The sequence below is a fragment of the Ixodes scapularis genome, unplaced genomic scaffold, assembly GCF_016920785.2.
Source record: "Ixodes scapularis isolate PalLabHiFi unplaced genomic scaffold, ASM1692078v2 PGA_scaffold1__304_contigs__length_218370807, whole genome shotgun sequence".
Lineage (NCBI taxonomy): Eukaryota > Metazoa > Arthropoda > Arachnida > Ixodida > Ixodidae > Ixodes > Ixodes scapularis.
Window position 1 is genome coordinate 100,047,834 of NW_024609846.1, and position 23,470 is coordinate 100,071,303.

The following is a 23,470-nucleotide window of genomic DNA, read 5'->3' on the forward strand; positions in this document are numbered from 1 at the left end:
ATTCGGCGTCTCTTGTCATCAGCAGAAGCTCGGAATTCCTGTTGTTTTCGAACGGTCACAAGCAATTGTCTGAGCTTCTCTGACATAAACTGAATCGAAAGACTTTATTTTCAACGAGCAGAATTTAGAGGAGTCCAAGGGTTTGTCCACATGCCACAGGGTAGGAGAGTCCCGTTATGTAATACAGCCATAAGCACATGGCTGGTGAACCCCTCCATAGTCGTGCTAGCGGAGAGTTTCACTGACCAGCTCCCAGAAACGATCCGTTTCTCCGAACCGAAGAAAGTCTTGGGTCCTGGAACTTTTTCGTCAGGGATAAAATCGTCCTGGAAGCAGCAATTGTTAAAAAAAAAAAAAAAAGCGTCAGCGTCAAACTTACATTTCTATTTTTGCATTCGCTTTTTCACATACCATAGGCGATGAGAGGACTTCTGGCCAATCGAGACCGGAGAATGGTCTTCATGTTCAAGAATGTTGTTGGGTTGTCTCCGCAGAAGGCCCCTTTTACCTCCTCCAGTTTCTTCAGTATGGTGACGATCGTGTTATGGAACCGAAGCTGTGCATCCACCTTTAGTTGAAGGAAAGACCATGTTGTTTTCCTTTAGATACAGAGGGTGGGAATTAGAATAAAGGTAATGAAGCGCTTTCACCTGTTATCAAGCAGGCGGTAGGAAACAAATGCGAAATTAAAGTGCAAACAGTTCAAAGATTCGGAGCCCAATCTGTATACGATGAAATAGCGAGTGACATTAGCTTATGACGTAACTTCTGCTACTATTAATATTTGGTACGAGAATAGACTGCTGTTTTAAGTAATTTACGCGAATCGTTTTTGTATTACCAAGACAAAACGAAAACGCGTTTAGAAGTAGATGAACATTAGAAGTCCCATGTGCTTTGGAAAGCAGGGATTGCATTTGCGGCTCGAAGCTGCAGAAGAGATCTAATGCATGTTTTAAAAAGCAACATAATCAAATAAAAAAAAAATATATATTTCTGTAGACATTTCGGCGCAAGTCATTCATTTATTCTTTTTTTTTTTTTTTCAGAAGCAACGCATATGCCATCAGAACGTAAATAGAGCCTACCTACATACCAGAATACAAAAAGTTCATAATTACCGAGTTCATTGTGGGCCGTGTGCGAGTGCCGCAGACTTGGACGTAGTTCAACTACTCTACTCAAACTACTTTAGTTGAACTACTTTTTCGAGTAACTTGGTAACTTTCAATTACAACTTGATTTGGGTAATTAGTAGTTTAATTTAACTACTTTTTTCAGGTAACTTCTACTCAAATTACTAACTACTTTCGAAATGATATAGTGCTAATTTTGCCCATCACGAAAGTTTGAGCGCAGAAGTGAATAAGACGCCGGCAGATGAAATGGCATTCCCGAACAAGGGGCCCCCTTGTTCGGGAATGCGTCCTTGGGCCAAGGTGGCGACGAGCAGCCAAAACATAACACCGGCACGCACGAACGCAGGAAGAGATGCTTAAAAAGCCTTGGTCGGGTATTGACCTAATCTGGTAATGCCCGCAGGCGCCGCGTTTCCAGCTGCAACCGTGAAAGACGGGGACACTCTGAGAGTTGTAGTTGTTTTCGTGCTGTCTGTCTTTAGTGAGTTCCGGCTGGAATGACGTCGCAGCCGGGCGCCTGCTCCCATGGTCGCCTTGTCGTCAGCGCATACGCCTTTGCAAAGCCGGACTCCCCCGCGCACAAACCCTGACACGGATAATCCGTTCATGGGATCACGTTCCCTCTTCCAGCTGTAACTGTATACGAGCGACGATGCTTGTTCACGTAATCCTTTGCGTCCTTCCGACCATCCATGCCTAGGAGACCTCCTTTTTGTTAAAAACGATTTACTTGTCAGGCGTGTCAGGCGCGTCAGAATATTGTAGTCGCCGGCGAGGATTGCGAGCTACCCTTGGGAGATCCTTTTGTTGGACCCGGCATCAGCGGCGAAGTATACTTCGGTTCCCATTTTGTTAAACCAATTTTTTTTTTTTTTTAGTAGCGTAGCACTAGCATTACAACGGGACCCGCAGTCGTCCGGATGATCTCATCGTCGTGGCGCGAGACTTGAACCCTTGACGGTCTGGTGCACCCGCTCAGCGTACTCTCAGAGCGACGTCGGAGTAAAGAGGGGCCAGTCATAACAATCTCAACTTGACGAAGAAAATAAAGAAAAAGGAGGAAAGTTTGTTACAAAGGACCCTCCTTCCCGAGGCAAACCTCACACGTTTCGTCATGGATACTTAAGATGCCGACACTCGCTTACCCTTTCTCAAATTCAACGCTGCCGTTCAATCCAGCCCGTCGGTGGAACGTCTATTTAGCTTGGCTGGGGACGTCTTTAGAAGGAAACGGGAAAAACTTTCCTATCAATAACTTTCAAGTCAATAGCTTCTGCGAGCGAATAAACTATTTTGGCGAAAACGCAAGCCATAAATAGACTGCATTTATTTTAGGCTCGCAGGGTTTTTCATTGATCAAAACTGCTGTTCATTTTGTTACCACAAAAATATAAAAAAGTAATTTCGAAAGTAACTCGCTACTTTTTACAGTAATTAGTAGTTTACTCAATTACTATTACAAATGCGTAATTTCTACTCTACTCCAATTACTTTTGGCGTCGATACTCAGTAACTTAACTTAACTACCTTTTTTGAGTAACTTGTACATGTCTGGCGAGTGGCCGCAGTAGATTCATCACTCAGGGTGGTGCGTTCCACCGTGCAGAGGGTCCCGGTAGAGCTTTGTACGAGAAATCCGAGCAGAACCCCCGTCTGATTCCCTTCATGTCGACGTTTGTTGCCATTGCCTCACTCTGAAAACAATATTTTTAACGGTCAGTCATTTAACGCCCATACTCAACCTAGCGCTAAAGCGCCTAAGAAAAAAAAAAAAAGAAGAAAAAGCAAACTTCTGTTTATATATTTTTCGCAGATGTACCACACAGAAAAAAAGATATTCAACCGGCTACAGAAAACAAAGAGCATAATAAACATCATAAATAAAATCTCCAAAAACAAAAACATAATCGGCGCCGAAAAAAAAGAAAAAAAAAAAGCCGGTAGCTTTGCTGGCGCGACCGTCAAAATATAACAAACAAAAAAGTACGGCAAGAAAATATAAAAAAACAAATGTACTCCAGGGCCATGCGGCACCCTTCCCCTCTTTCCGCAGACGCCGCGACGCCGACGCAACCCGCAATAGAAAAAAAACAACAAAAAAACCTTTTTTTTTTTTTTTTTTTTTTTGTGGGGTTTGAATTAGAAGCTTGTACCCCCCCCTCCCCCCTTTTCACATACATACACACACATTATGGGTTTTTGCTCGCCTCCCACTTGAGAAAGAAGTTCATAATCACTGTAACGCTAACGATGTCTACAACATAACGTTGCAGTGTAAATTGCTGTAATGAACTCTGAAGGCAAACAAACGCAAAATCGCCGACATTGTTTCCGTCGATCAACGCTCTCGGGCGGTCAACCTCAAGCATTTAGAGTGCACACCGAGAAAGAAATCGGCGAGCCAAGCTTACAAACACTGACTGCCCCAGCTAGGGTGCCTTTATGCTGGCTTTGCCTTAGGGAGAGTGATGCCATCCTTTGTAGTACTCGATGCCGACAGTGTACGCTCACGGATAAAATACAATAAAATTGCCGGTAATGAAATGCCCACGTAGCAGTGCCAAAGCTAGCAGCTCGAGCTGGGAGAAGAACGAACGCGCGTCCGAAATTAAAAAGTAGACAAAAGCGTCGGGCAGAAAATGGTCTGATATCACCAGCCTAAGACAGACGCGTACACAATGGGGCACCCTAACCCGCTAAAAGTGTTTTGTGCGAAAGACAGCCCTGCGGCTCATGGCAGGGCAAACGGTTATCGACGCTTTGTCGTAGCTGAACGAGCAGATGCAGGAAGCGACCGCGTCCGCGGACTACAGCTGAACACTCTTACTCTACATGCAGAGCTCGTACATCTCACAGCCAGCGTGAAAATATTGATGGCTCGTTATTCCCACCCGCAATGCACCCAAAACAAAAGCGTCAATATGACAGGATTACTCACCCGAAGGAAGTCAAACGAGCAGCATGACGCTTGCGACCCTCCGGCAACGACCGTTTCCAGCTCTCCGTGAATTGGCGCGAAGCCTTAGCACCGTCCGAACTCTTTGCAGTGGATTAGTGCGCCTGCCCCTCTCCTCCTGACCGAACTACATTGGTCCAGTTGAGAGGGACCAGTCCCCTCTTAATATGAAGGGAGACGCGTGAATCTTTCTGTCGGTCTTTCCTGTTCAGAGGGACTAACAAAACGGTTTCCTTGGTCTCTCTTAATATGTTGGTGTCCCTCTAGATGTTGCTATTTTATTTTTCAATTTCCCTCTTAAAAAGAGCTGTCCCCCTGAAAGCATTGTTGTCCCCTCTAAAATCAGAGGGACAGCGTTTTTTATGAGAGACCGGTTTTAGAGTGCATGATCAATGACCTCGCCGCATTTTTTAGATAAACCTCCGGTTCTGGCCATTGCTAGGACTAAATGAACGCGATAATTGTCGGCATAGCAACGTCTTCGGAAAGCGCATTGCCTCCGAGCACCGAGGTGCATGCGAGTGTGGTTACAAAGCCGGTCGTGGTAGTTCCACGCGTTGCACGTGCTGGCGTCCGCAGTAGTAATTGTTCTAAAGCAAACAGTCTAAAACAAATTTTGCTTTGCACGCGCGTTCGTCAAAGCCTTATTATGACTATTTACTTCGAATCTTTTAGAAGACAAAGGCCAGCGTGCGCGGACCGTAGATTTACACTTTCAGCGTTTTCCTCGATGCTTAGGTAATTTAGAAAAAGGGACGCTGTCTGCTTTTGTGTGCTACGAATACCCGGCCGATTCAGTCAAGGCAATCCGCTTTCCAAAGACGTTGCCATGCCGACAATTATCGCGTTCATTTAGGCTTAGCAATGGCCAGAATCGGAAGTCTATCTAAAAAATGCAGCGAGGTCATTGCTCATGCTTTGTGATTTAAGTGAGGTAAAGCAAAGCGAAAGCCTCCTGCACCGTTCGTTGCTGACTAACGCGCCCGACATTGCAGCTACAACGACATACTAGTTCCAAAGCGAGCGGCGCTCACTCACCGGGGCACCGCCATGTTTCCCCGCATCCCTACCGAGCCCTGTCACGTGATTTCAAAATCCCTCTCATAGGTACTGCGGCTAACTTTAGCCGCGGTTAGCGCTTCGAGCAAACGGGCTGAAGAATGATGATTGTCCCGGAAGTCGGGCGTCTGCTGGGCTACCTATGCATTCGTTCGATGTATTGGTCTATGCTTTTTTGTGCCTGAGTGGGTATTAATAATCCCGTTTTGGAATTAAATCCCGAGAAGGAGGCATTTGAACGTGGGACACATGCACACTTGATCAACTATAACCCCCAAATTTTCCCATTGACTGGCTTACCAGGAGACTTCTCGGGTCTGCATGCGCAGCGCAACAAGCAGCCTCTCTTTAGAAGACAAGAAACAATCTTGTGCCCTGAACGCTGTTTGAACAAGCTCAGCCGCTTACTTCCGGTGGCTTCATATCTGTGTGCTCAATGTGCCATCCAGCCTCCTAGTGGATATCAGTGGTTCCTTCCAGGCCATGCTGGAGTGCCGGGCAACGAGTTGGCTGACAGAATCTCCCGTGCTGCGATTCGCCCAGGATACTTACTAAATTTCTGGCCACTACACCCATCCATAGCCCGTCAGGAGCAAGCTAGTCGCCACAAAACACTTCAAGAGCTCTTGGATCACTCCTGCCTCCTCGCACCGCCTCCAAACTTCTTTCCCGCAAAGATTTGCAGACTCACAGACGCACCGCGAAGATTTCAGCGCAGACGCACATTAAGCGTAGACGCACAGCCTTTCCACTCCTCACATCCTCCACTATGTAACCCGATCTAACGACCTTCCCAAATCTGCCTACTGTTCGGGCTACCCTAATTCCCCTGCCCAAGCACCCTTCGCACTCGATTCTTGAGTGGCACGCTCCAGGAGGCAGGTCCTCGTGGCCCATATCCCCCAGGTTTTCCCGAGCACCGCAATGACAATCTTTTATTTCTGGGCTTGGATTTAGGGCTTTTTTTTATTTTTAATCAAGTTTTCTCCTCCTTCTGACCCTGGACGTATAGAACCACTATAATAGGCTACACTTTAGAGTATGGACACTTCAGCCCTTTTGATGCTTAAAATTATGGTTGTATGTTATCTGCAGCTTTATCTGAAATCACTAAAACAGTTTTGCGTCCTCTACGAAAGTTAAAGCAGTCGGTGAAAGAGGAAAATCTTATCGCCCGAGCTTCCCATTACCGTATTCGAAGCTCGGCAAGTCGAATTTTATAATCGAAACGATCTCCAGTTCAGCCTGCTCTGCACTAAACACCAAAATGGCGGCGCCCACAAGAAAATCGTGAAATGGAGTGTTGACGCTCCAAGCGTGGCTTATGTATAGTGTCTCTACCTAGACCGTGCGTCCGAATAAAAACACATTGCGATGTTGGTCGTTACTTTTGTGCGCCTGGAGACAGCTCACCTCCATGCAGTAGTGATTGTCGTCCACGACGTGCTCGGATCCCCTGGCCGAGCTGTTTCCCCAGTGGAAGTGAAGCTGCAGAAACCGGAACCTTGAGGCTGGGTGAGACAGCCCTACGCCATGGTATCTGTCGAGCGGTGCGGACACCTGCACTGTTGACGTCGATGGGAACAAATGAGTGTTGTAAAGCCTCGGGATTCGAGCAAGCCACGCGCCATACGCACTAACTCTCAGCTCGACACCTGCCAGAAACTCTTTCGTGGAACAGTCTGCACTTGGCGTCAGCTAGTTTGTTCGACGTTGTCAATGCTATTGGCAACGTGCGCGACCGAAAGCGTCGCTGTGGTCGGCCTTCCACGATTGGCCCAAAAGCTGACTATGACGTCGGAAAGGGTATACCATCGACTGAAATAAGAGGAATGAAAGAACTTTAATTTCGACGGTGTTGGCAGTGTTGCTTCGAGAGCGCAATGATTTCAGGCTTCCACCATGCTATTTACAAACACCATCGAACTTGTTGTTCGCAAGGTAATGACGTCACAAGGGGGAACCATAGGAGGGCGCCACCAAAACATCTCGCCGCTAATTGGCGATTGTGTCGCAAAATACTGCGCCACACAATGAGCGCAAACAACATCCACGCCTTTTTTTATGTTTTACTCACCCGATGGACGTATATAAAATTGTTTCGTTTTACACATAAGTTAAACTGAACATGATGGACGATAAAAAAAGAAAAACACTAAGTACTTATAGACGCTTGCAGCGACTGTGCAGTGGCGCTGCCATGACCGACCTTCTGTTTTTGTTTCCTCTTAAAAATACGGTGCAACGATACTCCATTGGAGTGTTTTTTTTTTTTTTTTTTCAGTTTACGCGAGTTTACTGGCAATGGTGGGTCTCAAAAATACTCGCACGCAAAGTCGACTAGCCAAGAAACTCATTTGTTGCGGTGTAATTTCAAGAAAAAAAGCCAGCGTTTTCGTTCAATCTCTCCTTCGCAAAACTTGATGACGTAGCTCGGCGGTCGCAGTATGACGTCATAATGGGAAACGTTCCATAATGTAATGCGCGGGTCACGAGTGAGACACACGCTTTGCATCATGGCACGTTTCCCATAATGCACCGCGCCGTTCAACGCCGAAGGCGACAGCGACGGCGCCTAAGAGCCGCGCTTAGACCCTTTCCGGAATTCAGTCTGGCCACTTTGATCACTATCATGATCATCTGAAAACGAAATATGTGCTATACTAATTATGGTGCCTGGAACGCGTCTCCGACTGGTGTGTTTACCGCGGCCAAAAAAGTGGTCCCTCGATTTCCGCCTGATGACGTCATCGAAGTGTCATGCTGTCGCCGGTCGCGACCCTGGCGGCGTCCCAACAGCTGTGGTGTATGTAGCAGATGCCTGTTCTGCTGCAGGTCGCTTTTTACTGTGACAGTTCACGGAAGCTCGAGCAGCCGGAGTTGGGACGCCTGGGATGCCTAAAGGGACGCCGCGACGACAGCGACACTCGCGTTCGCTCGAGCTTTTCGCCAGCATTTCTACGGTCAACCGCCAGGATCGTGACAGGCAACAGCATGACACTGGCGTCATTTGTTGCCACATCGGGACCACTTTTGATGTATGGGCGAGATAGGACGCTAAACACACCAGTCGAAGACGCGATCCAGGCACCATAATACTAATGGCGGCCCTCTGTTTACTGAGGAAGGAAGAAGTTGAAGATGCTCCTAAGCAGATGATTCGAGACCTATACATTCCAGATGTTAGCGCAGCGTGAAGCAGGAATTGGACGCAAAAGCTGCGTAAGCGTTCATTTCTAACTCGGTCCCAGTCAATCTGTTAGTAGCACTCACTCGGCTTCACTCTATCAAGGAGTCTATGTGGGTTGGCGCTTCGTTCCGACTGGCTGCATTTGTTTCGCCGTCGACACTAAGAGAGATTGAAAAATAATTGTAGTGAAGTGCACATTGTCGTTTATTGTTGACCTTTAAAAGTGACGGTGCCCCATAAAATACTGCAGACCACAGGTTCATTGCCGCCATTAGCATAGTAAAAGATAAGCTGCCATTTGAATCACCAGATGGCACTGAATTCAGGAAAGGGTCTATAACAAAGTGTACATACCATATATTGCGAAGGTAATCCATACGGCGTTTATTTGAGTTGTATATCACAGAAAACAATGAGATAGAATCGATGAGAGTCCCTTTTCAACGACAGCGTTCGTCACCGCTCCCTCGCAAAACAAGGGGATGACAAGGGGAAGAGGCTGGCTTCTTAAATAAAAATTGAAGTCAGCGGTCAACTATTCATACAGGAAGGGTCCACAAGGGTCGCGCGGGTAGACGGTCTTGGCCAGGGACCGCCGGAGCAGGTCGGAGTGCCTTGCAACACTCTAAGAGATGCCTGCGCGTCTACTTCCCCGCAAAACACTCAAAGACGCAATCTCTGCGATCTAGGAAATCAGCTCAGCGAATGATGAGGCGGAACATCCGTTTAGACCAAGAAATATAGTCTGCGCTGCGGCATTACGCAATGGAAAGCGTCATGCTTGCATTGCGTAATGCCACAGCGCAGACTTAATTTTGAGGTCTAAACAGATGGTCCGCCTCATAATTCGCTGGGCTGATTTCGTAGATCGCAGAGTTTGGCTCCTCGAGTGTTTTGTGGGTAAGTAGACGCGCAGGCATTTCTTAGAGTGTACGCCTATATTCTGCCAAGCTCCCCGAGCTAGCCCAAGGCGGTCGCTTGGTATGTGTGATCTTTGCCGTTGTAGCCTTTTCCATATGTCTGTGGATATAGGCCCGTCCGAAACGATTAAAGGGCGAAGTAGACTCTTTTGAGAAGTGCGTACAACACACTCGTAATCACCTAAAAAACCGTAGGAAAAAAAAAAAAAAAAAGAGAGTGCGACTCCTTGATGAGAGTTATTCCTTTCCTCCTATGTGTAGCAAACTAAGATGGATGTAGGTGTATTTTAGACCAACTTTATATTACTTTATGAAGACGTACACGTTCCAAGGGCCGAAAGCATCATTTCTTCCCCCGACGTCCAAATCCCATTACTTTGCGCAGCGTCTGAACCATGAGCAGAACATGCTTCCTGTTCTTTAAGTGCGACAAGTATAGTAGTTTTGTCGCCAATTTTATTCGAGTTCACGGGTGTTCGGGTACCGACTCCGAGCATGTATCAAGAACGATGGCCGCGTCAGTGTTCGACGTGGACTCGGCTCAACTCGCATCGAAAACGAGCACTGCATAAGCGTTCGGCGAGATCTGGGATCCAAGCGCACGTCTGGTGTCCAAAAAATGGATTGATGGATAGATGCTAACGGCTGTACCCCTTATAACGGGCGGTAGCTTGCGCCATCTAGCCTAAAAGTTAAGAACCAAAAACATGATTTCTTTCCTTCGCCAATTTGCTTACCCTCTGCGCATTCGTAATTATCACCAGGCGGTGTGGTATGTCACCAGGATCACCAAGAGATGGCGACCACCAATGTTGCTTGACTTGATTTTGAAAAGGGTTTGTTATTCATTTAATTTCAGTTATTTTCACCCCTAAAAGCCCGGTTTGGGCATGGGTGTTACCTGAAGTTAAGTCAGCTCACTTGTTGTTTTTTTTTCACTTTTTTTTTTTTCAAATACCACGTACGTTGGTTCCCCCAATGCGCGCTTTCCAGTGCCGCATTACAAGTTCCGGTGGCATAAACAAGAACATACGGCAATCGGCTATTCGTGCTTGCTGCGCCTTTAAATGCCGCTTACCGGTGTGACCGTTGTTGACGATGGATGGAGACAGCAGTGGTTTACGGTAGTTGATGTAACTCATCGGAATGTAGGCGCATATTGTGCTTCTCACTTGGATGTGAATCGGCGATTGACTGCTGTTTCCGCATTCATTCTTGGACGGATCCAACCTTAGCTGGGACCAGAAATTTACACCTGTTTCAAAAGAAAACGAGGCAAGGCTAATTTGTTGCTATGGATTATTTTATAATGTGTCAATGAGTCACTAATATTGAAAAAAGTTTTTTTCTTGCTTAAAACTACTGGAAATGATTTCTAGACACCAGTCTTGAATTTTAAGGATTATACCAATTACGTGAATGCGATCAAGAAAAAACGAATTGGAAAATCTACTTTGAAATTCCCACGTGTTTCAATCGATGACGTAGATAGTGAACTGGTGTCTCGTTGCTGTCTCTTGGTGCCCGAACCGGGAGCGTCGTAACACGATTGCGTGCGCGCTTCTCGTTCTAGAGCAACCTACATCTCTATCCTCGTCCCGTCGACTGCTCGGCAAGTTAGACAATCACTGGACAATGTGTTTTTTTCCTTTTTTATTTATTTAACGATACTGAAGACTCATCCGAGTGTAACCACGAGTGTGTATTTTAAGAAGGTACAAGTAAAAACACTAGCCTACAGCAATACAACGAGGCACGAAAAACAAAATATCATCTAAAACAGGTCAAGTTCATTAGTTGGCAAATTAGTTTCCTAAGGATGCATCCTCAAGATTGGCAATAAACGTTTTGACTTTGCACGATCTTACAGTAATTTTTGTCAACTCATTTCACACTTATTGTTCCGGGGTAAGAAAACTAAAGTTTAAACATCCTTATGTGCTTGAAACGTCCTGACCATTTTTCCGTCGTTAAATCAAGCGATCGTTTGCGACAGTAGGGGTATGTAAAAATAGTAATTTATATTAGGTAAAGTGTTACATATTATATACAAAAAAATTAACCTAATTTCTGAGCGCCTACTTCCAAGTTCGCAAGCCATCTGGCACAAAAAAGGTCTGATCAACATTGTAACTGCAGATTTCTCAGTGGCTGAACCAGCCAGCTGGTTCAGCCACTGATCTCTATTGTAATAGGCAGGATCGCGGATCGGGAGCCCGTTGGTGTCGCCACCGGCGGCCATTGCTTGACACCAGACAATACCCGCGGGTGTATGGGAGAAACGCACAAAAGTGGAAAAATATTGGAGCATGTACGCTCTGCTCGGAGGCAAGTATTTTATGACGAAAGTAATCCCTGGAGAAGGGGAACAAGAGGGACAAAGGACAAACATAAATCTCCAAACACAGCTAGGTGACTGGTGAGCGACCGAAAAAATCCGCCTGGTCCGGGTATCGAACCCGGGACCTCTCCATTACAAGTGGAGCGCTCTACCAACTGAGCTAACCAGGGGTTAGCTTCACCCTTGTTGGTGTTCGACTGGTGGCAGCTGATAAAACCCGTTTGCTCTACTGACGTCTAACCCCTGGTTAGCTCAGTTGGTAGAGCGCTCCACTTGTAATGGAGAGGTCCCGGGTTCGATACCCGGACCAGACGGATTTTTTCGGTCGCTCACCAGTCACCTAGCTGTGTTTGGAAATTTATGTTTGTCCTTCGTCCCTCTTGTTCCCCTTCTCCAGGGATTACTTTCGTCATTCTTGTCCAGCTCGCTTGCACCTTTGCATTTAATTGCATTATAATAAAAAGTATTTTATGATGTGCTGCGATCCTTATTTCGGGCGTTTGGAGATCGAATCGGTATTTGTCAAAGGTTCGAACGCCGATTAAAAAAATCAAACGTATCGGAGCAACTACGGCTGAGCTGGTAAGCTTGCTCTCGTAGTGGAGTAAGCGAAGGAAATTGCCGTCAATGAGACCGTCCTCGGAGAAGCCCAGAAGTTGATGAATGACAAAGAAGTTCCATCTCGACAGCGGTTTTCCGGGAGTGAGCAAATTCCACGTAGCAAAGCCTTCGAGCTTGTCGTCTGCTAAACCCAACTCAACGAAACCGGTACCGACTCCTCGGTAACTCCAGGTAACTCTCGCCTCATTGATTTGCACTACAGCGGAGTCACTCTCGACCACAAAATATTAGTTTATAGGAACTGCGAGGGCTGTCAGTTTTAATGTTTGTACGCAAGCAATTTGGCGTGCTTATCGAAAAGCATCCAAAAAGTTTCAGTGCCGACAACAGCTTAGAAACGGGGGAAAGGGCACTTCTCGTCCTTCCCATATAGACCCATGGATTGGCTGGTGTCAATCAATGGCCGCCGGTGGCGACACTCGGCCCCAGCCGCCGAGGCCGCGGTCCGCGATCCAGTCTACTACAATAGAGACCACTGGGTTCAGCCGTCAAAACCACCGGTCAAAACGGTCAAAACGGTCTCCATATTTGAGATCAAGCAGAAAACCAGGAGTTGGCAGAGTGCCGTTCTGCGCCACTTTCGGGCTTTGTTTTTAATATTTCAAAAAAAAAAAAAAAAAAAAAGCGGCGATAATGCATTCGCAAGTGCCGCAAAACATGTTTCTTTAAAAATGCGTTTAAAGGGACCATGAAATGATATTTTTCCTTTTGCCAGATAACTTTTATATTAAACCTTCAACGTTCACTGAATACCGAACAGGCCACATGTTGGAACAGGCATCCGTTTTCGTTTCGGTTTATTAACTTCTACACAAAAAATTAATGAAACGTCGACTTTTTCTTTCTCTCCAACTGACCGCACAACAACCTGCGGCGTAATTTTGACGGTCGTGATATACTCTCTGGGACAGGAACCGGAAGTTCTCTCGGCAGTAGGAGGATGGGAGCGTTTGCGGCGGCGAGTGAGTTGGGGGTGCGCCGGTAGGTTTTACTGCGCTGATGGCACCGACGTATTTTCTGAATCGGCGCCTCTCATCGCCGCGATAACCATGGACACATCGCAGCTGAGCGAAATTCAATGATATATGTTGCACTACAGCGACAGCATGGGACTAGTCCCATACAGCGGCATGCCTGTTGGGAAGTGCGGCGAGTCTTCCGGTGAAGACTCCAGAAGTCAATCCAGCTGTTATTGTTGGTAAAAGGCGGCCCGTGTCAGTCGTTTGCAAAGCGACGTAGATGGAAACAAATTGCCGCGGCGTTTTTCGCGGCCTCGGAGATGCAGGAGCGAGCCGACGTTAAAAAAGATATGTTTGAACTACGACAGTGTCAGCAAGAGCCACGTAAATACCTGTTCACACTCGGAGCGGACGCGCGCGTTTGATGGAAGTGCTGTATTCGCGCTGTTGGTAAGCGCTTCAGGACCAATATTTTACGATTGCAACTCAATACTGACTTGACACTCGGCAAAGAAAGGTTGGACCGGCATTGCACGTAGCTCCCACGAGCTGTTATAGCTCGACGGTGACGTGCAGTCGTGTCAGCATAAAAATGGCATACTAATAACAAAGTGTACATACCGTGTTACGAAGGTAATCCATACGGCGTTTATTTGAGCTCTATATCACACAAAACAAGAAGAGAGAATCGACGAGAGCCCCTTTTCGACGACAGTGTTCGTCAACACTGCCTCGGAAAGCAAGGGGAAGAGATTGATTTCACCTCTTAATCTAAAATTGGGGTCAGCAATCAAACTATAATACGGGAAGGGTCCACAAAAGTCGCGCGGGAATATTCCATCCAGCACGCCAGCCGCTTGTGGGCAGACGGTCTTAGCCAAGTACCGTTGAAGCAACGCTGCGCCGAGTCGGAGTGCCTGCTAGGCCTATATGTCGAACTCGCCTGGTCGGCGTCGGTAGATTCGTCGCCGTTGTAGCTTTTCTCGGGTGTTTGTGGATCCAGCGTTCTTGTTCGTCGCGGTCTGTTTCAAGTACTTTCTTCTTGCTGCTGGAAGTCGGGACGCGCGAGAAAAACACGTAGAAAAATAAACGTTCGTTGATCGTCGCGGCCAAGTAACTGAACGACGCTGTCGGCCCTACTGTAGTTGCTTCGTTTACCACACGACAGATGGCGCTTGGCTCTCAGCATTATCAAATTTTGCAATTTTCGTCACATCTTTAATTATGCTACAAAATGTGAATCTGAATAAAAAAAAAAAAAAAAAAAACTTTAGGAAACATTTGCCGGCTATTTATTGTTTATGATCGCGGTGCTTGTGAGGTAGGCTCGTACCCAATAGGCGACGTGGATTCGGCTGACGTTCTGCGGTTCCACGGATGCATCGCAGCTAGTGAAAAGACAGAGCGCTTTCGAAAAAAAAAAAAAAAAGGCGCAAAAGAGTCTGGTTTTCTTTTAAAAGTTCTATAGCGAAGACTTTTTTTGCTCCCTATTTTTGCGTTTTTGTTGTTCTTTTGACACCTTTTACGACGTGCGGTGGATGAAATTTGATTAAAGAATCGTTTCATGGTCCCTTTAAGAATTGTTGCAGAAATATAGTTGCGAATCCTCATACATCCCGTGAAGTCAGAAGTGTGTTTCCACGTCAATTCATGCAATAATGGTCCGGGATGTACTTTTATTTACATGACTATGTAAAAAAAAAAAAAGAAGTCTAAGTCATGTTTTTGGGAGGAGCGTTGAGCTATATGCGAAAGCCGTAGCTAATTTTCTTCCGGAGACATAAACTTTTGAAGCCCGAGGCGTAGAGATTGCCAAGGTTTTACTATGGTACTTTGCACAGCCGACCATTTCACACATAAGTATGCCCTTAGTAATATTTTTTTTCTATCTACTGGGTGATTGAAGGAGCGGCCGAGCTCTTTAAATCGACCGCAAAATTCGGTTTCTTAACCTATCGCGCTAAGATTTCGTGCAGCGTTGCCCACAGATAGTGCATTTTTTTTTTGTAAAATTTACAAAGAGCGAACTTACCTCAGGAAAAAGTAAAGAAAGAAAAAGGCTTAGCTCCTATGGAAACGCAGCGAAGCCACCGGTCTTCAAACAATACTGCGCCGTTTTGCACGGGAGACAAGAGATGGCGCAAGCGGTCGCGACGCCAACTGCCGCCCACCGATCTTGTTTCTTTGCTGGATCGCGTTTGACCAGCTCCACCTATGGACGGGAATGCGGCCACGGTCGGCCACCTTTTTGGTAGAGTTATATTATCTCTAGCCATCATAGTAATACGGCCAACGAGGTAGAGGGGCTTAGAGTGATAAACCGGAAGTTCCGAAGTGGCTCCCCCCCGGTTGCCGCCATGTTTTACGCAAATGTGACCACTCGTCACGTGACCTCACAAGAGCCGTGACGTCGCAGGTAAGATGGCAGCGCCCAGAGCTGGCGGATGCGAGTTTGTTCGGTGCGCGGCAGCCGTGATGTGCAGCGGCTTTCCGACGATTTCGGGCTTTTTCGTGCTCGCTGACGCAGGTATAATGTGAAAATATGAAGGAATGAGACTTTATACCCTTTATGCGCAAGATCGCTCTGGATCATATGGATATTAACACCTGTGAGACAGCATCAGCCGTATCGCCGTACCGGTGCTCGGATTCCGGGATGTGTTCGAGGATCGATAGAACTTTGAGTGCTTTTATCATTAAATTTTCGCGTTCTCTTAGCTTTGTTTGAAAATTGATATGGCTATGAATCGACGTGAAAGGTATATGTCGCGTTAGGGCCTAGGAGAAGTTGTTTCAGGCCTGCGTCACCGAATAACCATAGTAACTTTTAGCGAGGAAGCTCCTGCGCCCTTTGTGCTAATCGGCGATTCTACACTCGATCGCCTTTCTTCCTTTTTTGGTGAGTGCGAAGTGCACACTTTTTTTCAGCTACGAGGATGACGTTTCATTGAGTGTGGGGATGAATAAATCGTTGCAGGCACCTGCTTCAAAGCTATTCGACTTGCAATAACAACAACTGTTTTGGTGTATGCATAGATTAACTGCACCTTTTTCTCTTTCGTAGAATTTATTGCAGCAATACTTTTTTTTCATCAAAACTGCATTGTATTAGTCAGTCAATTATTTACTTGGTCTAATTACCTGGATAAGATGATTCATATTTGTGTTCATCCCTTGCCTGAAGAGCAGTCTTGTTGAAAAATGTTGACCATTCCTTTCGGTCTCTTCAATAGCCTTTTTTTTTTCAAAAAGTATGGGTTGTCTATACTTCGTATCATTGTAACCTGGAAAAGGACAACCGCCACAGCCCCTTCGAGCTAATCAGAGAGACAGAGCGAAGGTGTGTGACAAATCTGTGCAGACGAGCACTCTGAATGACATGTTGTCATGTGCCTCTCTCCAACGTGCATATTGGCTCACCGAGACTGTAGCCTTTGCTGTTTGCCAAATTGTGATGCAACAAATTACAGTAGCTACTACTCTAATTACCCCAGGCTTTCATACTTTGGTCATTCGTTCGACAAGAATCTTACGTCCGCCATCACTGTGAACTCGGCTCAGCGCCCATTGGACTCGAATGCTGCATTAGCATTTGACGTGAACTGGGGCCCATTTGTGTGCTTTACGCCGAAAACAAATGGCAACAGTTGTGTTGCTTGATGGGTTTCTGCAAAGGGTCTACGTATAGGAAGTGTCCTGCTATATAACAATGCATCAACACATACGATTAAAGTATATGCTCAGAGGTGTGTTCAGGAAAAGTGGAATGAGTGCAGCCCAATGCAACAAGTCTGCCAGTCTGGTATGTCCCATCAATTAATATTGAAGGGTCAGAGATGCGAGTGTCCTCAAAAGGACCTGCGCGTGTGGTGAACACAATTCTTGGTGTATAAACTCTCAAGGCATAAAGGCAAGCGGAAATAGGTTTATCTGGTTAGTGTATCAAATGTTTATTTCCACTGCATTACATAATTATTGATTCTTAGTTAATGGTTCTAGAACGAGTTCTTTCTCCGACAGTCTCCTGTCAGGCGTTCAATCGTAATACCTGTGGACCTTGTTGTGGGATGACGCTCCTGGCTCGTCGGTGTTCAGTTTGGTCGAGCAGCAACTTTAACCGACTGATGCCGTCTTGTAATCATACGTCATGTGCGCCTACTGACATCTGATGCACTGAAGCTGCAGGGCTGGCTTCTAATCCGCAAAATTTTCCTGGTAGTTTTCTGCATCAATGCAGCAAGCTCGGGCATGTATTGGTTATATGGCTGTGCCTTTTGCTGTACCGTTGACTTGATAGCTGGCAACAATGTTTGCTATCCAAGCCATTTCACTTCCATTTCGTAATGGAGATTTATTGTGCATCCCACGACCACTGCGACTTGTGCAAGTCTTGTGTGGCAAAGTGAAGTCTCGTGATGCTTGCAGTCCACTTTTGAGAGAAACCAACCATTCTATTTCTTAAGGTCACTGAGCGGCATTCTCCCTCAAAGTTGGAAATTGTGTGCTTCATGGCGTGGACACAGATAATTAGTGTCAGCAAATTATTAGGTATTCTCCTTGGGCGACAACCGACACCAGATCAACTCTCCTTGCATTGCCGCTCACCTGCTTTGTCGTGCTTACCTCCCGTCCAGATGAAGTAGATCACGAGCTTCGGGGTAATGTCGGCACCAGGGACAAAGACCGCCGAAGATAATCCTCAATCTTCCCCGGACGCTCGTCAAGACGTGGTCGAGGGTCGTTCGGCACGAACCCTTGCAAGCCAATTCATTGGTACGGGACCTCCAGTAGACAAGGTCGGCCTCATGCAGTGGTAGCAGAGTGGTTTTCGGTTGGCCATTCGCAGTTCCTCCGTCTTCCTCGGTGTACTTTGTTCAGCGCGGACCTACACTGGTTCTTCTCGATATCAGGAATGCTTCGGCATTGGGGTATTTCGTTGAATTGACATTGAATAGTAACAGATAGCCGGTGGTGGTCGTTGTGACTTTGTGGCATAAGTCGCCCTCGTTTCGTCAGATGCCGCTTCGCTCGAAGAAGTCTCCAGTTGAAATGCCTGTCAAACTTCTGAAACAATCTCGGCGATCAAAATTAAAGCTGGGCAACTGATGGCAGGAAGAACTAGCTTCCCTATCCCCTCCCGGACACCGTTGTGAATGATGTCACGGGTGCCTGGGGGGCTGGCGTCGAAGTTGCAGCTAAACGACTTGAGTGTCGCGACGCTGGAGAGTTTTTAATAGTGACGTGCTCGGGCCTGCAGTGTGCATTCAATGTTGGAAGCTGCATTGATATGAACCCTTCGACTGTTGTCGTGGGGTTGCGGACAAGGCTGCTGAAGGTGTCCCTCACATGAGGAACATGGGATTCTTAGCTTCTTGTCTTCTGTAGCATCAGGGTTGGCGTGGGTGCTCGATCACAAGCAAAACATCCTCCACGAAGGTGGTGACGCTCTCGTTGGGGCCGTGTCCTGGACAGAATCGGGGATTCGGCTCTCTCTTGTCAATGTTGGCTGATGAACATGCGCTTCAGCTCGGTCTTGCAAACTTCCCACGACGTTAAGGAGGATTCGTGGTTCTCAAACCAGTGCCTTACAGTTTCTTCCACGAGAAGTATAGGTTCTGCAGGAGCTGGTTGTCCATCTACCCGCTGTGGCGGGTGACACGGTCATATTGTTCAATCCAGCCCTCGACGTCTTGTGCACCTTGCGTGAAAGGGCATCGGAGTGCGAGGTGCGACGGGCATGCAAACGATGGTGGGAGTGACCGTGGTTTGCTGCGACAGGGCTGCCATTGTTGGCTTAGTCAGCTTCGGTTTTTCTGGCAAAAGACCTAATTCCGTTGGTTCTTGCTGGTAGCAGCGCCTGGCTTGGATTTCAAGTTCTTCATGGTGTATTTCCGAGTTTCGCCCTTGTGGTACTCGCTCGTCTTGCAATTTTGCTGCCGGGCTCGGGATAGGACTTGGTTCACGGCTCACCGGGGGTTTAAGACTCGGGATAATGTGCCACCCGTGTCTTGTTATCGGGCAACTCGGCTGAGGAGCCGTCAGGGTAGACACAGAGTGAAGGGCTATGGGTAAAGTGCGCAGCACCTCCACCAGAACATACAATGACAGCTGAGCATGGCCTGGAACTTTTCAGAATAGTAAATATTGATAGAAAATAGAACTGGAGCAAGCATCCGAGACAATATAACAAAACAGACAGAAAAGAGTCTATCCTGACCACTAAAGAAGCTGCACTGCTTTAGTGGCATTCTGTCCGAATAAATCCTCTCCTTCGGGGTCTGGCGACTGCCGTGGACGAGCTGAACTGAAATCGATGTGAGACCACTTTTCTGGTAATGAGCCGCTGCAGACTGCCGTCGCAAAGCGGCGTGAATGGGTGGACTGGGTAGGTAACGAGCGCGATGAAATGTCCACACAGCTTGCAATTCGCGTAACGAGTGTTGAAACTTTGGTGTCGACGAAACGTGCGACAGACCAGCGGACTCAATACCAACTGCAACACCTGTGCTCAGTGAAGGTGCACGTCTACGCCAGAACAATTTAGTAGGCAGCACAGCATCACCTAAAGCACGGCACAGGAACTACCAGCTTGAAGGCAGCTCTTCGGCGCGCTGCACACCTGTGCTCCATAAAAGAGCACGTCTACGCCGAAACAATTTGAGAAGCAGCACAGTATCACTTAGCACGGCACGGGAACTACAAGCGGCAAGGCAGCTCTGCGGTGCACCGCACAACCAAAGTGAGCCTTCGGGCATTTGAACGAAGCGACACCACGATTGCACACTGCCAAGCACGATTGAAACAATTTCCGTCGTTAAACTGTAGTGTATCCATACATTGCACACGCTTTACTGCAGATCTCGAAGGTTCCGACGGTCAACAAGAGCACAGAAACGTCGCCTTAAATTTTATCCTAGCGGTATCCGAATCAATCCGAGGTGCGAGCAACGTAGGGCAGATTGTCTCTTCCGTGGCAATATCACCGTCGGTCACCAGCGAAATGCACACCGTTCCTCCGTATTTTCACTTTGTACCTACGTCAGACACCACGCTGAACTCTGAAGTCGCTGTCGACCGGCCTCATATGACGGCTTCTGCACCTGACATCAACTCGCCGAGACGAACGACAACCAACAAAGCATCCGACAAGCTCCGGCCCAGCTGGGGCCAGCCGCTGCATGGGCGCTGCCATCTTTCCTGTGACGTCACGCATTTGGTTCGGTCATGTGACGAGTGGTCAAATTTGCGTACAATGGCAGCCGCCTTATGGGGGTCACTTTCGAGTGCAGACCGGAACCCCGGTTTATCGCTCTAAGCCCCTCTACCTCGTTGAATACGGCGGACAGCGCAATGGCGGCAGGCTGCCATGAAATAGCCATGGATCTAGTACACTGTACCGTAGGTGATATTTCGTGCTTGATTGAAGTTGTTCGACGAAGCATATTCTTGAAACCCGGGGTGAACGGTCGCCTCATTTTTGAGGACCCGGCGAAAGTTCTACGAAAACGCAGCACCGGGGGAAAGCAGCGCAGCTCGCATCGAAAGCAGACTCATTACCGGTGTCTGGGGGGTCTGGGATGTCTGCTTTCGATGCTTCTTTCGATGCGACTTTCGATGCGTGCTGTGCTGCTTTTCCCCGGTGCTGCGATTTCGTGCAACTTTTACCGGGTCCTCAAAGATCGGGCTACCGTTCATGCCAGGCTTCAAGAACATGTTTCGTGAAACAATTTCAACCAAGCACGAAATATCACCCACCCTATTTTGACGGCAGCCAGCCACCACGCCTGCCAAAACGCTGTTTGCCATGGATTGATGATAGTGGCTGCACAATGAGGTGAGGGGCTTAGAGTGATAAACCGGAAGTTCGGAAGTGGCACCCCCCCAGTTGCCGCCATGTTTTACGCAAATGTGACCACTCGTCACGTGACCTCCCAAGAGCCGTGACGTCACAGGTAAGATGGCAGCGCCCAGAGCTGGCGGATGCGAGTTTGTTCGGTGCGCGGCCACCGTGATGTGCAGCTGCTTTCCGACGATTTCGTGCTTTTTCGTGCTCACTGACGCAGGTATAATGTGAAAATATGAAGGAATGAGACTTTGTACCGTTTTTGCGCAAGATCGCTCTGGATCATCTGGATATTAACACCTGTGAGACAGCATCAGCCTTATCGCCGTACCGGTGCTCGGATTCGGGATCTGTTCGAGGATCGATAAAACTTTGAGTGGTATTAGCATAAAATTTTCGCATTCTGTTAGCTTTGTTTGAACGTTGGAATGTCTGAGAATCGATGCGAAAGGTATACGTCGCGTTAGGACCTAGGAGAAGTTGTTTCAGCCCTGCGTCACCGAATAATCATAGCAACTTTTAGCGAGGAAGCTCCTGCGATCTTTAACCCTTTGTGCTAATCGACGATTCTATATTCGATCGCTTTTCTTCCTTTTTTGGTGAGTGCGAAGTGCACACTTATTTTCAGCTACGAGGATGACGTTTTATTGAGTGTTGGGATGAATAAATCGTTGCAGGCACCTGCTTCAAAGCTATTTGACTTGCAATAAGAACAACTGTTTTGGTGTATGCATAGATTAACTGCAGCTTTTTCTCTCTTGTAGGATTTATTGCAGCAATACTTTTTTTCGTCAAAAGTGCATTATATTAGTCGGTCAATTATTTACTTGTTCTAATTACCTGGTAAGATGATTCATATTTGTGTTCATCCCTTGCCTGAAGAGCAGTCTTGTTAAAAAATGTTGACCATCCCTTTCGGTCTCTTCAATAGACCTTTTTGAAAAGTGTGGGTTGCCTATACTTCGTATCATTGTAACCTGGAAAAGGGCAACCACCACAGCCCCCTCGAACCAATCAGAGAGACAGAGCAAAGGTGTGTGACAAATCTGTGCAGACGAGCACTCTGAATGACATGTCATGTGCCTCTCTCCAACGTGCATATTGGCTCACCGAGAGTGTAGCCTTTGCCAAATTGGGATGAAACGAATTACAGTAGCTACTATAATTACCCCAGGCTTTTATACTTTGGCCATTTGTTCGACAAGAATGTTATGTCCGCCATCACTGAACTCTGCTCGACATCTATCGAACTCGAATGCTGCATTAGCATTCGACATGAACTGGGGCCCATTTGTGTGCTCTACGCCGAAAACAAAAGTAACAGTTGTGTTGCTTGATGGGGTTCTGCAAAGGGTCCATTGTGTCATACATATAGAAAGTGTCCTGCTATATAACAATGCATCAACACATACTATTAAAGTATATGCTCAGAGGTGTGTTTGTTTTTGCAATTAAGAAGTTACATCAGTGTGCTTTAATGTTATTATAATGTGTGTAGTTTGAAGTATCCTCTCTGCAATGCCTACGAAGGCCCCTGAAGGGAATAAATTAATAAATAACATTTTCACATCACTGGAGTTGGTTTTCGGATGTGCCACATGTTCAGGAGAAGTGGAATGAGCGGAGCCCAATGCAACAAGTCTGCCAGTCTGGTATGTCCCATTAATTATTATTGAAGGGTCAGAGATGCGAGTGCCCTCAAAAGGACCTGCGCGTGCGGTGAACACAATCCATGGTGTATAAACTCTCGAGGTGTAAAGGCAAGCGGAAATATGTTTATCTGGTTAGTGTATCAAATATGTTTATTTCCACTAGATTACATAATTATTGATTCCTAGTTAATAGTTCCAGAACGAGTTCTTTCTGCGACAGTCTCCTGTCAGGCGTTGAGTCGTAATACCTGGGGACCTTGTTGTGGGATGACGCTCCTGGCACGTCGGTGTTCAGTTTGGTCGAGTAGCAACTTTGACCGACTGATGCCGTCTAGTAATCATACGTCATGTGCGGCCACTGACATCTGATGCACTGAAGCTGCAGGGCTGGCTTCTAATCCGCAAAATTTTCCTGATAGTTTTTCTGCATCAATGCAGCAAGCTCGGGCATGTATTGGTTATGTGGCTGTGCCTTTTGCTGTACCATTGACTTGATTGCTGGCGACAATGTTTGTTTGCTATCCAAGCCACTTCACGTCCATTTCGTATGCATCCCGCGACCACTGCAACTTGTGTAAGTCTTATGTGGCAAAGTGAAGTCTGGTGATGCTTGCAGTCCACTTTTGAGAGCAACCAACCATTCTATTTCTTTAAGTCACTGAGCGGCATTCTCCCTCAAAGTTGGAAATCGTGTGCTTCGTGGCGTGGACACAGACAATTAGTGTCAGCAAATTATTAGGTATTGTCCTTGGACGACAACCGACACCATATCAACTCTCCTTGCATTGCC

General features: G+C 46.9%; 1 protein-coding gene across 1 annotated transcript in view; it reads right to left on the bottom strand.

Annotated features, from left to right (window-relative positions):
- LOC115315581 (carbonic anhydrase 15-like) overlaps nt 1–23,470 on the bottom strand; it is an 83,185-nt gene that overhangs the window by 15,937 nt on the left and 43,778 nt on the right. The window contains exons 2-3 of the mRNA XM_042290276.1: nt 10,343–10,519; nt 6,568–6,719 (exon numbers count right to left, since the gene is read on the bottom strand). Of these exons, the coding sequence (XP_042146210.1) occupies nt 6,568–6,719; nt 10,343–10,519 (329 nt within the window). The remainder of the gene's footprint in view (nt 1–6,567; nt 6,720–10,342; nt 10,520–23,470) is intronic.